General features: G+C 47.2%; 1 protein-coding gene across 1 annotated transcript in view; it reads right to left on the minus strand.

Annotated features, from left to right (window-relative positions):
* Nucleotides 1–2,652: 2,652 nt before the first annotated feature.
* The window catches only part of LOC104257216 (ras and Rab interactor 3), a 177,072-nt gene continuing 162,274 nt past the window's right edge, over nt 2,653–17,450 (minus strand). The window contains exons 25-27 of the mRNA XM_059819509.1: nt 12,888–13,019; nt 5,832–5,995; nt 2,653–3,845 (exon numbers count right to left, since the gene is read on the minus strand). Of these exons, the coding sequence (XP_059675492.1) occupies nt 3,537–3,845; nt 5,832–5,995; nt 12,888–13,019 (605 nt within the window). The 3' untranslated portion in view covers nt 2,653–3,536. The remainder of the gene's footprint in view (nt 3,846–5,831; nt 5,996–12,887; nt 13,020–17,450) is intronic.

Consider the following 17,450-nt stretch of genomic DNA (forward strand, 5'->3'; position numbering starts at 1 on the left):
GTATGTGCAATTTGAAAGCCTTTGTAAAAGCCCACAGAAATTCAGCTGGCAGTCCTTGCATTTTGAAAACTGGGATCTGCAGGTCTCGTTTTGGGACTAGGCTTTGCTAAATTTTAGTCTGAGCCCATTTGGATTGCAGAGATTTAGCACTGTTGCAGTTTCCACGGGCTCCACTGTCCAGCCGTATAATCTGTGGTTCCCCCTTGCGCCGAGGTCCAGCTGCTGACTCTGACATCCCAGGACACTGCGAGGTGCTGGAGCGCTTCACTTCATCAATCTGTTGCTCAACCCTGGCCGGTGCAAAGTCCAGTTGCTCTCCGGAAGTATGCAGCAGAAGATCAGTCCTAGCTTCCTTCCTTGCATGTTTCTACTTTAGCCTCATCCCCATCAGATTACTTTAGGCTCATTAACTGTGCATGTTACAGTATAAAGATAACCTGATCAGGCCAAGGACTTTGGCAGACATATACATCTTTGCTCCTAGGGCTTAAAATAACTTGCAGCAGCCACAGCAGAACTAAGCTGCTGGTCAGACCCCCACACACGTCTATGGGTCTGGCGCTGGGGACCCCTCCAGTCCCGCCATATGTGGACCCCGTGCAGCGGGATACCTGTGCACAGGTGGTGGGAGGCAAGGTGGGTACATGGCTCGAAGCCCTACCAAGGCGGGGGGGTGAGTAGGCCGGTGGGAGGTGTGCCAGAGGGGTACTCTGGGACCATGGTTTGGGTGGGTATGGGAGGCGAGAGGCTGGAGGTGTCTCCTTTGGGAGAGCGGGTGCAAACCAGAGGATTTGGAGAGAGTGTGTGGGGGGTAGGTTTGAGCAAAAAAGGAAGGTTCGTAAGTGATGCTGCCCAGAGGTTGGACCCTCCTGCTGCCACAGCCCCAGGGGTGACAGTCAAGATCGTCCTCAGTATGGCCAACATGGAGTAGGTCAGCCTTCAGGACATATGGGCATCAGTGATGATACCTACGGTGGAAACAGGACAACCGGCCTCTCTGTGCTGTGTGTCAGGGATTTACTGGCAGTGCTTCCACCAGAGGGGGAAACTGCCATGAGCTCGCCCAACACGCAGGGATGGCGGTGGGCCGAGGAGCCGGGCAGGGTGAGGACATGCTGCCTCACAGCCGGAGCACTCAGGGGACCCTGTACCCAGGCCCCCCGGCGAGGGCCTGCTGCCGAGCCATTGGCACGTGACATCCAGGGCAGCGTGGCAGAAGGGCAAGAGCTGACATCCTTGCCGCAGCCTGCAGGATGGACGCGGGGAAGCAGCTGTTGGGGCAGAGAGGCCAGTGGCTCCTGGGGCCGTGGGGGCTCCCTGGGGGCTGGTCCCACTGCTACACCAGGAGTGGGACAGTGGGGAGCACCAGGGGCAGCCCCAGTCCTGGGCACTGGGCACCTCCCTGAGGATGGGGACAGGCAGAGGCCATGCTGGGACATAGCTGTGGGGACCTGGAGACCAGCCCTGCTGCAGCATCACTGGGGCAGGGGCTGACAGCCCTGGGAGGCTGAAATGGGGTTCTGGGCCGTGGGCCGGGTGGGGTAGCCCTGGGGAGGCACTGGAGGCAGCAACACCTGTGAGCGCCCTCAGGGCCCTGAGAGCAGCATCTCCTCGTCAGATCAGTACTGGAAACCTGTATCTCAGGTTTGGAGGTTTGGTCATGGCACCCCAAGTGCCACCCTGAGAGCAGCACAGGCTCCCAGCAGGAGCATGCTGCCCTGCAAGAGGCTAATGGCAGCGCGAGGGAAGGGTTTGGCTCCGGTGTCCTGCGGGTGTGCTGCCCAGAGGCAAGGCGGAGGTGCTGACAGCTGCACATGAGCAGAAATAACCATGAATTTGGTGTCAGCTCAGTGCTGGTGTCACACACTGCCAGCTCTGCACATGATGTCCTTGAAACCAAGATTGCTGTTACTCACTGTTCCTCATTCTTGGTTGTTACCCCTTCCTGCCAAGATGTGCACACAGCCCAGGCTGGCAGATGCACAGCACTGGTTTGCTATCTGTATACAGATTTGGCCAGTGCATGCTACAGCTGGAGCACGTGGATGTGGACATTTCAAGCCCCAGACACTGAGAGAGTGACCAGCTACATGTGATACCATTTTACCTTTGGAGCTTCAGGAGTAAGGCAGGGACCTTGGGCAACTTGGCCCAACACGTCCCAATTCTTTTTTTAATGTTAACGGGAGGAAACAATAGCAGGTTTGAGCAAAATGCACAGTAAACCACCCTTTCTTTATAATCAGAGCATTGCTAGGCCTGAGCCCACGTTTGTGGAGCTGCAGTGGAGGTTACTTGCCTCCTGCACGCAGACAATCCAGTATCTTGTGTTCGCCTGAATGAAGGCACCCAGAAGACATGGATCTGTCTTGCAATTAAGGCTCCCACTTCCATTACCCAATCCTGAAAAATTGTTTTCAAATTTCATGAAATGCATTTTTGCATTGGTTCAATTTATTCTGTGGGAATTTAGGTTTGCAGGGAAATTTAAGTCTGCAATGACTGAATGACTGAAAGCACAGGTAGAAAGGAGAATTAGCAAGTTCTGTTTGCAACAGCCTGAAATTATTAAAGTAATAACCTGGTGGGACTTATAGATACGAAAACACTAGAGAAAATGACATCCAGGTAAAAAGGGACAGGTATTTAATTCCAGCTCTTTTTGACTTTCAAATTTTAATCTGGTTTGCTACACTGGGCAAATTATTAAGTTCTTTACAAATGCTTATTTTAAAATAATTGCACCATATCATACATGGAAATAAATATACAGTTAACCAGACATTATCATACAACCAATGTGATTAAAACTGCTGTACATGTAAAACTGATGGTGAAGACTTTCAATCTTTAAGAAAAATATATTGATGAAAATGCCTATGCTACCTGATTTCAGTGACAAATAGATGGCAGAAAATGTATTCTTAGTGAAGGTACAGGATCATCTTGCATGGTCTGTAATTATGTGGCTTTCAAAGGCAATGACATGTTGTAGACAGCAAGACAGAGATGGAGTTTTGCTACAGGTAGCAACCCTACGCCACTGAATACATCAGACAAGACTCAGTTTATTCAAACTGGCTGAACAGATACTGTAAGGCGTAAACACAGTCTTACCTCCAGATAGCATTGAAGTGTCTGCAGACCTTTCACAGGCCTTGTGCACCGAGGTGATTCACACCTGCCATAATTTATTATGGAGTAAATGTCCACTTTTCCGCAAGATCGCTGGATTTTCTCCACTGTCCATTTACATTCTGCGACGTCGGCTGGTTGCCAGCGAGAGGTTCTGAGGTTTGATACTTCAAGTTTTCCAGAGGATGAACGTTCTCCTGAATGCTCCTTTTATTTCTGCAAATGAACTCTGCTGAGAAATGCCCTGTATTCAGAGAGCATCTACAATTAGTACGTCTATGCTATGTTGAAGGCCACGCTCCAGAGACCGACTGAGGTCTGCAGATACCAGAGGATCTCATGAGATAAACTATCCAGCCCTTTCGGGATGACAGCAAACACAACAAAGAGCAGCATGGCCCTTAGGGAAAGTCTGACTCTTTGACAATTGGAACTGGTGGGTTTTTGTGCTCTATTGGTTTATAAATAAAATGGAAATCTTTCTTGGTTTCACTCTTCAGCAGGGAGGCTTTGATATGGTGAGGAAGGGCACCTTTGTCTAGCTGCAGCCACTGGTCATCAACATAAACAAAGAGTCCATAGTCCTTGGGATGAGAGACTTCAAACTTTTCGGCACACTGCTGGCTCAGCTGCTCAGTGGTGGTGTCGTTCCGGGAGGCAAGTGTCCTTGAGTAAGCACCAATTTCCAGAAAGGAAATAGAGATGAAATCCTGAAGAGAAACATGAGGATAGATCTTGCAGTTAACACAGTGACTTGGGACTTTGGAAGGAGGCAGAATTCAGCCCAAAGCTCTAGCTGCCTAGAGGGAAGGAGGCAGAATTCAGCCCAAAGCTCTAGCTGCCTAGAGCTCCTAAACGCTCCCAAATACCCTTCAGTCATCCTCCAATGCCCCCGTTATTCTCTCCTTTCTCCCCTCTGATGAACAAGCTCTGACGAACAAGCACTGAATCAGCAAATACTTAAACTAACAAACACTTAACCAAATAATTAGCCCTGTAAAGATATATAAGTGAAAGCTTTTTTCTGATTTTGGTGACTATCATTAATGAGCAGTCTGCAACAGTTCCTTCTCCCATCTATCTAGAGCTCCTGAAGAAATAGGATGCAAAGAAGTAACAGACCAGAATAACAAGCCAAAAACCTCAGAGATCTGGCCTGAAAGCCCTGTCTCACAGAAACAGGAAAGGGCTGTCAGTGCGATGACCCTTGCAACTCCACCGTCACCCAAACAGCACCTCGAGAGCATGCCCTCCGAACTTCCTTCCATCAGTAAGGAAACAGAAGTTGTTATGCTGAGAAGGCTGATTTACTCATATCCTGTTTCAGGCAGTAACAACTGTTGGGATGACTTTCCTCCTGCCAAACTCATGAGGAACAGAATCTAGAGAGCTTTTGGTCACAGTGGAACCTGTGTATTTAATGTACATCTGTGAAGTTCAAAAAAATTCCCAGCTATTTTGGTCAGAAGATACTCAGGTTCCCCAGCAGAAGTGAGATTTGCCAAATATGTGGACTATGGGTTTCCAAACTGCGTTTGGAATTAAGGCAGGCAGAGGGATGTGCAGGGGCATGCTGAACACATCAGCAAGCTGTTTACCTCTGCCAGGATGGGCTCACATGTCTCTGATAGTACCTCTCATTCCAAGGAATGGAAAATGGCCCTTACACTGCTGGAGGCAGTGAGAATCTGGGGAAATGTGGCAGTTGCTTGCTCAGCTATTATTCTCCATGCTAGGTACCTGCTATGAGCTGCTGCCAGAGCAGCACTTGGGTCTGGATGGGTATTTGGTGTATCCCATCCACCGTTCACAAGTTCTGAGATCATCAGGGGCTGTTTTGACTGCAATATGGGAAACATACTCAACTCCATGCTTGGGTTGTATGGACTGGGTCTCCCCCGCAGGAGACTTGCCCTGGCCTTCCCCTCGGCATTGACAATTTTCAGTTTTGCACGGTGAAGGCTTTACGGAACCTGCGACGTGGCCTTTGCTGCCTCCCTGTGGGCGACAATTTGATCGCAGGACATGGGGCTGGCAGGACGTCCCGACTGCCTGGTCCTGCACCCAGCCTCGCCATGGGGGGAGGCCCAGAGCACCCATCCCTCCTGGGACTCTCCCCAGCTGGTGCACGGGGAGGTCTTTGCTGGGCCATACACAGCACGGGCTTCAAAGCTAACCAGACGTTCTTGGGTCTTCCCTGCTGCTGGACAGGAGAAGCCAGGCTCTGGAAGATGCTTGTCTGACAGGCTCTTGGGATGTCCCAGGTCCTCCTACAGCTTTATGCCATCTAGGAACTGCCCCGTGTAGCCTGCTCATATCTCCTCAGCTTAGCCCATGATTTCCCCAGGCCCTAAAGGTGACGGAGAAGAGGGGCTCCCTGCCTCCATGCCGCAGCTCTCCACATGCGAAGGCTCCTAGCATGCCTCCTTCAAGAACGAACAACGAAATCACTCTGCAGTCATATTTAAAATTATGTCATTATGAGGGTACTTCAAGACTTCAAAATGCATTTTGTAAGTAATATATATTTCAAATGAGGTGTGTTTTTTTAAGATTTGGAAATATTACACTGTATGTACTTTTGGTTTTTAATATTGATTTGAGTTAATTTTGTTTTAAAATAATTATCATATTAAAAATTAGGAGAGAGCATGTTCATCTTCCAGGCTTTTTTCCTAGAAAATAATGCCAGCTACCTGCACTGATGAGCGGGAAGCCCGGGCCTTGTTCAGCGTCCTCCGTCGCTCCCAGCGGTGAATGGAGTCCTGCACCTCCATGCTCAGCTGTCGCGTGACAGTGATTTTGTCGTAGTTCTTGATGTGCTCCAGGGCCCCATAGGTGGTGGTTAAATAATAGGAGCCTGTGAAAGGAGAGGGTCTTGTATGAACATTGCACCAGCATGGGCCATTCATTTCCATCCTGCCTGCTTGTGCCTGCGCAGTGGCCGCTGTCTGACACTTGCACTGCCTGTGCCTTACTGCAGGGAGTGCAGGGGTGTCTGGTGTTAACCCAAGAGAAAGGAGACCTAACGACCAGCGTCCTCCACCCCCTTCTCCTTCACAGCAACGTCACTGCCCAGATTGCTGAGGCTGTAGGAAGAAACACAGACTGAAGGTAAACTACTACAAAAGCTGCTTTTACAAACAAACCCAAACCAATGCCTTTAACCACAGATGGTTTATTCCTTGGGGCATGGACATCTTTTTGTTGTGTTTAACAGGGCCAGTGCAACAGGTCTGTAATTTGGGCTCCTGAGCAGCCCCATAATGCAAGGAAGTAGTAACAATCGTAGTGTACTCTGTAGGAAAAGTACAAGGCCTGGATTCAGCCCCTCCAACTCTAGCTACGTTGCTGAAATGTTTAGAGCCTGGATCCCCTGTGGGCTCAGCACCACTGAAGGATATGTCAGACCTGCAAGGACAAGTTATCCTCTACTCCCTCCATCTCTAGCAACTAGACAGGGAGCCCAGATGTTTGGCTGAGAGTAATTCCTGGACTGTTCAGAGTTGTGGGACAAATCTTGGCAAAGCAGAGAAACAGGGGATAAACGGGTAAAAGCCTGCAGCCCGCCCTTTTCCTTCGGAAACTCCCTGGCTGCTGTGGTGCTGGCAGGTAATCAATGACCAACTGTAGCAGCCAGGGAAGCAGCTGGACCGGGGTAAGAAGAGGCTTCATCAACAGAGATGAAGATAAGCCCTGGTAAGAGGACAGAGTTGAATATGAGGAAGCTGCTGCTTTGGTTGTGGGGCAGCCCCGTGGCAGGGCACGGCCCCGCGCTGGCGTAATGAAAAGCGCTCATCTTCCCAGCTGCCTCCCGGCTCAGCCGCGCGGGTGAGCGAGAGGCTCGGGCCGGGGTCCCTGCTAACAGAGGGAAGGCCCAGCCCGCAGAGCTGCTCAGGCAGCAGCAGCGCCGTCTCCCAGAGGCAGTGGGGATGGAGACGTGTCCCCTGCGCCTCCAGGCGAGAGCACGCCCGGCCTGAAGCGGGCGAGAGGCCGGGCCTCGGCGGGGGCCGGCGCCGCCTGCCAGCTCCCATGCCGGGCCGGGCCACCGCCCGGCCTCTGCGCCGCCCCCTGCTGCTGACCCCTCAGCCCGGCTGCCAGGAGAACAGGGGGAAGTGCTCGCGAGTTTTTGCAAGGTTCGTAATAATTGCCGTTGCCTCTAGGTGGCACTTCCACACCAGCCAACCCCCGCAGCAGCCCGCCTGGGGTGTCCTACCGCTTCCCCAGGCTCTGAGGAGCTCCACGGTCTTTGTGGCTGGTTGCGTAAGCGGTGGCTAAGACAGCATTTTATTTAAGAGCAGTATTTTTAGACCACCGTTAATGTTTGGTGTAGGAGAGGAGAGACCAAGACATTGCCATTTGGCTTTCTGTACTCAGGTGGATCCAGTGAGGAATGTCCCATAGCTACGGAGGTCTGCATACACCAAAAACACTCTCTCTTTACTGTCTCCCGCAAAGCGCTGCTGAGAACAGGCTAACAAGCCTGCAAGTGCCTCTTTCCCCCTCTTAAATATAGTTACTACAGTCGTTTCTCTGACATTCAGTATTTCTCCTGCTCTGGCAGAGTCACGGTCCCCATGATGGGACCCGTGACCTGGTGAATCCCTTCCCTCAGAATCCAGGGAGGAAGATCTCCCAGTCCCCCACGCCAGGAATTCATTACATCTTCTTTAAGAACTAATTTTTCTTCCTCTTTCTAATGTCTTCTTTTCTACACAGTCATTCCCCATCATCTGTCCTTGCCTTTGCCCCGGTAGTCAACATCACTGTTGCTATAAAATGAATTCAAAGTAAGTTTTTAATTTGGAGGTCAGATTTAAATGATTTTGTGTATTGACGTGATGCAGTTTCACAGTTTTCTCACTTCTGCTTTCCTTTTTTTCCTTTTATTTCTGTGTCTGAATCACCTTTTGACATTTAACTTTGAAAGGCCTAACTCAGATTAACTTTCGCCAGTTCCCGTTTTAGCCCTGCGCTTTGTGATCTCAGAGCTGTGTTCACTGATACATTATTTTTTTTCCATTCCCTGTACACGCAGTTACTCCTAGTCTCCTTTCTGATGTGATAATTCAGCCAGTTTGATCTAGAACTCCCTCACAAAATTTTTCCCCTTTGACTGGAGTGCACATTTCACACAGTCTTTGCATCTTTGACTTAAGAGAACTTCCAGCCAGCTTTGCCTTTGATACCCTGAGCTCCCCAACCCAGCTGACTTCAGTAACCAGCCTTGTAAGTGTGCTGTTTTGAAATGAAGAACCTGTGGGCAGCGTAGTCACCAAAACCAGCTTAGTTATGTCAACAAAATGCTGTGCTTAGGCTAACATTTTTTCTGCTAACAATTCTTTTCAGCAGGAAAATTAGCCTGTGCAGAAACCCTCACTAATACAATTGCATTGCTACTGCTCATTCTGTTAGTACCTACTTCGGCCCACCTCTGCACTGTGCTGGGATGACATGCTCTTAGTTACAGACTTATACCTCCTTCCCACTTCTTAGGGAAGTCTGCTGCCTCCCTGGGGCCCATGTTAAAGATGTGACAAGAAAACTTTCTACCCTGGTACGGCCCTCAGATTATTATCCATTATTGATTCTTCAGGTAGGCAGTGATGAAGTTGCAACAAGAAGCCCAAGGGCAATCAAGGAGACTTCAGGGCCTTGGGACAACTTGTCGGGGGATCGGGAGCACAAGTGGTGTTCTCCTCCATCCTTCCATTGGCAGGGAACGATGAGTGAAGAAACGGGAAGAGCCAGCTGATCAATATCTGGCTCCGAGACTGGTGTCCCCAGCAGAATTTTGGATTCTTTGATCATGGGTCGCTCTATACGAGGTGACAGGGGAACGCCTGTCTCTGAGGGGGAGAAGGATCCTGGCGCAGGAGTTAGCAGGGCTCATTGAAAGAGCTTTAAACTAGAATTGAAGGGGGTAAGGGATAAAATCAGGCTCGCTGGGGTGGCATGCCAGTGTTTGAGGGGCGGTGTGCTGGTGAGGATCTTTGGACTGCCGTCTCAGCAGAGGTAGGGGATGGGGACCCATGGGGCAGGAAAGACGTAGGGATTGTAAATGTGCTAGAAACCAGGAAAGCACTTGAGATCAGTCACATAGGAATTAGGGCTTCTCCTCCCAAAAAGGTGGCAGGATCAATAGCCCAACTAAAGTGCATCTATACCAATGCACACAGCATGGGCAACAAACAGGAGGAGCTGGAAGCCATTGTCCAGCAGGAAAACTATGATATAGTGGCCATCACGGAAACACGGTGGGATGACTTGCACAACTGGAGTGCTCCACTGGATGGCTACAAAATCTTCAGAAGGGACAGGCAAGGAGGAGAGATGGTGTGGTAGCCCTGTGTGTCAAGAAGTGTTTTGACTGTCTAGAGGTTAACGATGGTGACGATAGCGTTGAGTGTCTGTGGGTAAGAATCAGGAGGAAGGCCAACAAGGCAGCTATCATGGTGGTAGTCTGTTATAGACCACCCAACCAGGATGCGGAGACAGACAAAATATTCTATAAGCAGCTGGGAGAAGTCTCATGATCACTAGCCCTTCTTCTTGTGGGGGACTTCAACTTACCAGATGTTTTCTGGAAATACAATACGGTAGAGAGGAAACAGTCCAGGAGGTTCCTGGAGTGTGTGGAAGATAACTTCCTGACACAGCTGGTGAATGAGCCAACTAGGGAAGGTGCTCTGCTGGACCTGTTGTTTGTGAACTTGTGGGGGATGCAACGGTGGGAGGCCCTCTTGGGCACGGTGATCATGAAATGACAGAGTTTTTGAATGTCAGAGAAGTAAGGGGGGGGTGTGTGTGTGTGTCAGCAGAACTGCTACCTTGGACTTCCAGAGGGCTGACTTCGGCCTGTTTAGCAGCCTGGTGGACAGAGTCCCTTGGGAGGCAGTCCTGAAGGGCAAAGGAGTCCAGGAAGGCTGGACACTCTTCAAGAAGGGAGTCTTAAAGGCACAGGAGCAGGCTTCCCATGTGCCAGAAGGTGAGACAGCGGGGAAGAAGAGAGAGCTTTGGATGGAACTCAGGAAAAAGAAAAGAGTTTATGACCTCTGGAAGAAAGGGCAGGCAACTCAGGAGGACTACAAGGATGTTGTGAGGTTTTGCAGGGAGAAAATTAGAAGGACCAAAGCCCAGCTAGAACTTAACCTGGTGACGGCCGTACAAGACAACAAAAAATGTTTCTATAAATACATTAGCAACAAAAGGAGAGCTAAGGAGAATCTTCATCCTTTACTGGACACGTCAGGAAACATAGCGACAAAGGATGAGGAAAAGGCTGAGGTACTTAATGCCTTCTTTGCCTCAGTCTTTAACAGTAAGACCAGTTGTTCTCTGGGTACCCAACCCCCTGAGCTGGAAGATAGGGACAGGGAGCAGAATAAAGCCCCCACAATCCAAGGGGAAATGGTTAGCAAACTGCTACGCCACTTAGACACCCACAAGTCTATGGGGCTGGATGGGATCCACTCAAGGGTACTGAGGGAGCTGGTGTAACTGCTCACCAAGCCACTTTCCATCATCTACCAGCAGTCCTGGCTAACTGGGGAGGTCCCAGTTGACTGGAGGTTAGCAAATGTGACACCCATCTACAAGAAGGGCCAGAAGGAGGATCCGGGGAACTACAGGCCTGTCAGTCTGACCTCGGTGCCAGGGAAGATTATGGAGCAGATCATATTGAGTGCCATCACGTGGCATGTACAGGACAACAAGGCTATCAGGCCCAGTCACCATGGGTTTATGAAAGGCAGGTCCTGCCTGACTAACCCGATCTCCTATGACAAAGTGACTCTTTTAGCGGATGAGGGAAAGTCTGTGGATGTAGTCTACCTAGACTTTAGTAAAGCTTTTGACACCACTTCCCACAGCGTTCTCCTGGAGAAACTGACTGCTCATGGCTTGGATGGGTGCACTTTTCACTGGGTAAAAAACTGGGTGGATGGCTGGGCCCAAAGGGTTGTGGTGAACGGAGTTAAGTCCAGTTGGCAACTGGTCACAAGCGGTATTCTCCAGGGCTCGGTACTGGGGCTGGTCTTAATATCTTTATCAATATCTGGACAAGGGATCGAGTGCACCCTCAGTTGCAGACAACACCAAGTTGGGAGGGAGTGTTGATCTGCTCGAGGGTAGGAAGGCTCTGCAGAGGGATCTGGACAGGTTGGATCAATGGGCCCAGGCCAATTGTATGAGGTTCAACAGGGCCAAGTGCCAGGTCCTGCACTTGGGGCCCAACAACCCCATGCAACGCTACAGGCTTGGGGACGAGTGGCTGGAAAGCTGCTTGGTGGAAAAGGACCTGGGGGTGTTGATCAACAGTCGGCTGAATATGAGCCAGCAGTGTGCCCAGGTGGCCAAGAAGGCCAACGGCATCCTGGCTCGTGTCAGAAACAGTGTGGCCAGCAGGACTAGGGAAGTGATTGTCCCCCTGTACTCGGCACTGGTGAGGCTGTACCTTGACTACTGTGTTCAGTTTTGGGCGCCTCACTACAAGAAGGACATTGAGGTGCTGGAGCATGTACAGAGGAGAGCTACAAAGCTGGTGAGGGGTCTGGAGCACAAGTCTTATGAGGAGCGGCTGAGGGAACTGGGGTTGTTCAGCCTGGAGAAGAGGAGGCTGAGGGGAGACCTTATTGCTCTCTACAACTCCCTGAAAGGCAGTTGTAGAGAGGTGGGTGTTGGTCTCTTCTCCCAAGTGACTAGTGATAGGACAAGAGGAAACGGCCTCAAGTTGCATCAGGGGAAGTTTAGATTGGATATTATGAAAAATTTCTTCACGGAAAGGGTTGTCAGACATTGGAACAGGCTGCCCAGGGAGGGCTGAGTCACCATCCCTGGAGGTTTTTAAAAGATGTGTGGATGAGGCACTTAGGGACATGGTGGACTTAGCAGTGTTAGGTTTACGGTTTGACTTGATGATCTTAAAGGTCTTTTCCAACCTGAATGATTCTATGATTCTATTTAATAAAAATAAAATTAGTCTGCTGTTGTTCATCCAGGACTCCTTTCTAGAAACTCAGTACTTACCAAAACAAAGTCTAAAATAAAACCCATTTTATTGGTTTAGTGACTACTTGGTGAAAAATAATCTGTGTTCCTAATTCAGAGGGCCTAACTCTGTCACTGTTAGTAGCATTTGCTTCCCAAGCTATATTTAAGAAACTAAAGGCCCACAGTTCCCTGGGGTATTTATCCCTCTAATAGCAAAGGTCTTTATTCATATCCAAACCCAATATTCTTCTCTAACCCGACTTTCCTTTCTCTGCCTCGCTATGATACTCAGCCAGAGAACACTGTCAAAGGGGTCACTCAAATTTAAGAATGGAGTGACCATGAGAATGATGTATGGCCCCAGGCATACAATGCAATTTAAGAAAGGTGCTCTTTACTCACCAAAATACACAAAAGTATCCACACAATGGATTGCAGCAGCAGTTTAATTTTAAGCAAAGACCTTTTAACTTTTCAGCCTTTGGGCCAAGGAACACTAGAGGTCTCTGTTTAGGTTACTAATCCAGCAGCTCACTTCTCATTTATGCTGGGTCCCTGCCTGTCAAGCTGGTGTCTAAGGGCACTGCAATCCTAAAAACATTTAAAGTGTTTGACAATAATTTTAGAGCCTCAGATTTGAAAATCTTGGCCAAAGCTTATCCACAAAGCCTAGCCAGAGTCTTGCTTCCCCACTTTCACAAACACTGAAGCAAGGTAAATAATGATTTCCAAAGTGAATATCCCAGGAGCAAACACTGTACCTTCCCCTAGCTGCAGAGCAGGGTCCATCAGCTCCATCATATACTCCACATTCAGAAGGACTTCAGTCAAGTTGCTGCGGGCCAACACATACATGAGCACGGGGAGGAAGTCATCTGCACCGTATGGCTTCCCTGAGCAAAGAGAAACACAGAGTGGTCCCAATAAACTCACCACAAAGACACGTTCCCACACAACAGTGACAGCTTCTCAACCAGCATGTCCTTTGCAGACTTTAGCTTACATTATCTGAAGAGTTAAAGCTTGAAAGCATCAGCAAAGAAAAAATGCTGAAAAAGGGAAAGTTCACTTAAAAAGTAAGTAAACTTGCTTCAAGCCCAAAATACGAGCTTGAAAATTTTTAGTGAGCTACGTTTCTGCCATTCTTTATTAACTGGAGAAAAAGAAACTTAAAACTTCGTGGATCACAGAGAAGTGATAATCCTTGAAGAGTGCAAAGGCTGCCAGCTTGGCCCTCTGATTTGACACTGCCTTCAAGACTGCAATTCAGATTTGCAATATTAGCAGCGAAGTTGTCTACATGCATTAGTGGTATTTATTCTTTTAGGTTTGCTATATGTGTGGGACCAAAGAGCAGAAAATAGAATTTGAGACAGTGGTTTTTAGGACTGAGGACTTAAGTGTTTATGTTCCTTCAGAAGACAAAACATCGCACTACATGTTCCTAACTAAAACAGTCTCCCAAGAGCTAGGATCTAAGAGGAAGCGTCTTTCAAGCCATGGTGTCTAGCTAAGAAAACAAAAAGCCTTTCACAGTGGACTTAGACTAGTTTTTGGACTTGGTGTGCAGCAGGTGCTACAGGAACAGATCCTCGTGGGCTCAGGATTTCTTGTGCTTAAAACATTCATATCAACAAAGTTAATAAAATGATCTTATATGTAATCTGCAAGAGCTCTTTGGGATCTCTGAGGACAAAAAAGTCTACATGTTAACAGCCATCACTATAAATAATTACTACTTAAAATAGAATCCGAACTGAAGCTTCACCACATAAACCACAAAGAACACAAGGATAACTTTCCTTGTTTGAAAGATGCTTTCACTTTCCACCAACATGCCATAAATTCATCATGGACAACCCATAATAACAAGCTGCTTAACAGGCCTATCTTCCCAACATTGAGTTGACCATTCCTCTTAACCTAAGCCCAGATTGCTTTCATTCTGAATGTCCTCCCTCAGACCATAGGCAGTTTTTCTCACCTGAGCACTTGGATGTGTTGGTTTCATGGACCATGTGTGTCTCACTTGGGAACTGTTTGCCTCACCTCAAAGAATCTAAGCTACACTTGATATAGCTTTGGTGAAATTATGCCCTAGCCATTTTTGGGCCATAGTCCACATGCTCTTCCATGGTAGGGCATAAATTCCTATTTCTCAAATGTTCCCACTGACTTATTTAAAATCTTTGCCATGAGTCAGCTTTCCTTTTTTGTCATTTGTAGCTGATGCAGATTCTCCACTGGCAAAGAAAGATATTCTTCTGAAGCCTCAAATAAACATGAGCTTAGCCCCTGATTTAAAAAAAAAAAAAAAAGTGTGGCTTTAAAATAAACCCAGTAATATATCTAATGAACAGAGAGTTGATCCAGTTAAAACAAAGTGTTGGAGGATGAGAGATTGTCAGGGCTGTAATTCAGTCTGCTTCTAACAGAGTCCACACATGCCACAACATAGACAATTTTTTTAATGAAAGTTGGATTAACACTTTAAATTCTGTTTGCTTTATTATGGCTGCTTTTAGTTAAATGACACAGCCTTAGGTCTTTGACCAAACTATAAAAGGACTTTATTGTTTCATTAACATCTGGATGGAAATTTTGTTTGTCTGTTGTTGCCTTGGCTTATCTCTCTGTGAAAGCTTCAGCTCTGTGAAGGGTCCAATTCATTACTGTCATATATATTACCTTAATACAAGCAGCTTAGTAGTACAGCTATTTAATATTGTCTAGCAAAAAAAGATGACACAACTGAGACATGAAAATGTACTAGAAAAACTGCACAGAGAAAAGCCCTATTCTCCTTTTGACCTGAGTAAATCAGATGCCAACAGAGTTAGTTCTGTATAAAACTAGTGCAAAGGAAGATGAAGTACCAAAAAGTTTGCTAGCCTCATTTTTCCCCTGTCTTTAAAAACTTTCTTTATGATGTAGTAGTTACTGACCAGTGGCATGAATTGTGTGCTGCTGATTCCCTGAAGGCCAAGGGATTTCTAATGCAACACCAATAGCAGAATTTTCTCTTCCCTACCACTTCTTTTTCATGACCAATCCATGTTGTGTCTGCTAGGGTAGCCAAGAAAGTTGCTACTTCACAACATGAATTCCTGTGCACTGGAAAAAAAATGATGTGTTTTTTTTTTGGTAAAACGTCACCAGAAGAGATCACTAACCAGACAGTGGACTGACCAACCAATGCAGAGTGGAAACAGCAACTTGGAACTAAACAATTCCATGTCCCCAGCCATCAACTTCTAGTGTCAACTGAAATGAAAGTTAGAGGACACTTTTCAAGAATTCCTACAGAATCTCTCTATTTCTTTTTTATTGGCTGACAAGTGGTTGTATGTACAAGCAGGCACTGAGTCAATTATTTTTCATTGCTCTCTATCTCATTTCTATAAGCTGATTTAGCTGCTCTGCCCACCAGCCCTTGTTAAAAACCTTTCTCAGCTTTAAGATTTCATAGAAATGTGATTGGACTTCCAGATGTTTATATGGCTTAAATAGGAAAATCTGATACACAGCTTCTTTTTGACTAATAAACTCAGAGTAGGGATGTCTGGTGGCAATAATGGAAAGAGTACTCATTCTCCATATGCTGTGTGCTCATAACCTGCATAAATTACTAGACATCATTTTAATCCACTTGTGGGAATATGAAGCCTGGTTCTTAGATACCCACATCGGTAGCTAAAGCTGAAGTCAGCAGGAGCTATAGGTGTCAACAAGAGAAAAGCAAAGCTAATCATCAGGGGTCTAGCTCTGACTCCATGTGTTGCCACAAACTTCCAGTGGTGCCTAGGGCAAGTCAGGCATGTTAATATTGTGCCTACTCCTTGTAGGCATCACAACAGCTTCTCTCCACTGACTGCCCACACAGCCAAGGAAAGGTGCCTGAGAGGGCAGGACTGTGAACCTCCCCTTATTCTCCTGGCCTTGGATGTCACAGCAGGCACAGGGACTAGCTTAGACATGTACAGCCATCAAACCAAGTATGGCCCTGAAATGCCCTGTATCTCAGTCCATCCATTGGGATAATAGGTGCTGTCAGCAACTCAAATATGACCTGAACCAGGAGGCACAAAGATACATGAAACAAAGCCTGTGAACCAAGACACCCAAGAGGTTGGTGCTGCTCAGCATCCTGCAACCCACGTGCTCCCTGTGCCATGAAAGGCACCAAGGCACTAACCAGCATGCATCTGGGAGCTGCAGCAGAGATGTTCTCTGCAGGCTGCTGCCTCCTCAGCTCCACTTTCAATCTGGGCCAGAGTCAAGCTCCCAGACCTGCATGTCTAGTTCCATCTGTGGTCTCTCACAAAAGGGTATGTTTGCATCTGACAGTTAAATCTAGCTCTGACCCTGCCACTGGTCTCAGTGACACTGGGACTGAGCTTGCTTGTTCAAGGTGGTGGTGTCCTACTCCAGATATGACTTGCTTGTTTATTTCCCCTTTTTCCCTGCAGGATCAGGAAACATTTATGTCATAAATATCTATAAGAAGCTTAAAATAAACCTTCTCTTCTGCCACAAACTCATCCTATTATGTTTATAGCAAAGCAAATACAATGTCAGCTCCTGGCTGGGACGCAGTGCTTCAATAGATGGGTATTAATTAAATACATGATTTAAAGCAACTGGAATTCTGCCCAAGCCTCCATAAAGAAATTACGGCCTATTTTAACACATTCATGCATTTCTTTTTCCTCCATGTATATTCTGACAACCAGCAGACAGTAATGATGATCTACACCTTGCTCTAATATTTTACAAACGCTGGCATGATGTCTAGCAGCAGCTCTCCAGGAAATATGAATTTTAGCCTCAGTTTATAGCTGGGAAACCTGAGGTACAGAGAGGTTAACAGATTTGTTCAAGACCATAAGAAAAGATTGTAACCATCCTTCCACTCACTAGCATTTTCCTGTCTCTTGTCTATCCTACTTCCCTAAGGTTTGATTTATGGTATAGTTGTATTAAGAGAGTTAATACATGCAGGCAGCATGAATCCACTTCAAAAACATATGTTTTACAGATCAGAGGAATTCATTCCCCTTGAAAAATTTGAACTGGCTCTTTAATTCAAATGCAGAAATTGCGCTAGCTGGAAAAAAAAATACAATCTCTAGTCCATCAGCCTTCATTAATAGTAACTTAAATACAAATATACCTTTCCTAAAGATAACAAAGTAAAACTGTTATGTATAGCTTTATTTTCCTTCTCAGAAGTGAGATGTGATAATAAGCAGTGTGGTGGGATTGCTCTGACTTAGTTTTAGAAGCTTTTAGCATTGGTTCTGCACTGGCTGCTGAAGTATTTG

This window comes from Gavia stellata, chromosome 7 (genome assembly GCF_030936135.1).
Source record: "Gavia stellata isolate bGavSte3 chromosome 7, bGavSte3.hap2, whole genome shotgun sequence".
NCBI lineage: Eukaryota > Metazoa > Chordata > Aves > Gaviiformes > Gaviidae > Gavia > Gavia stellata.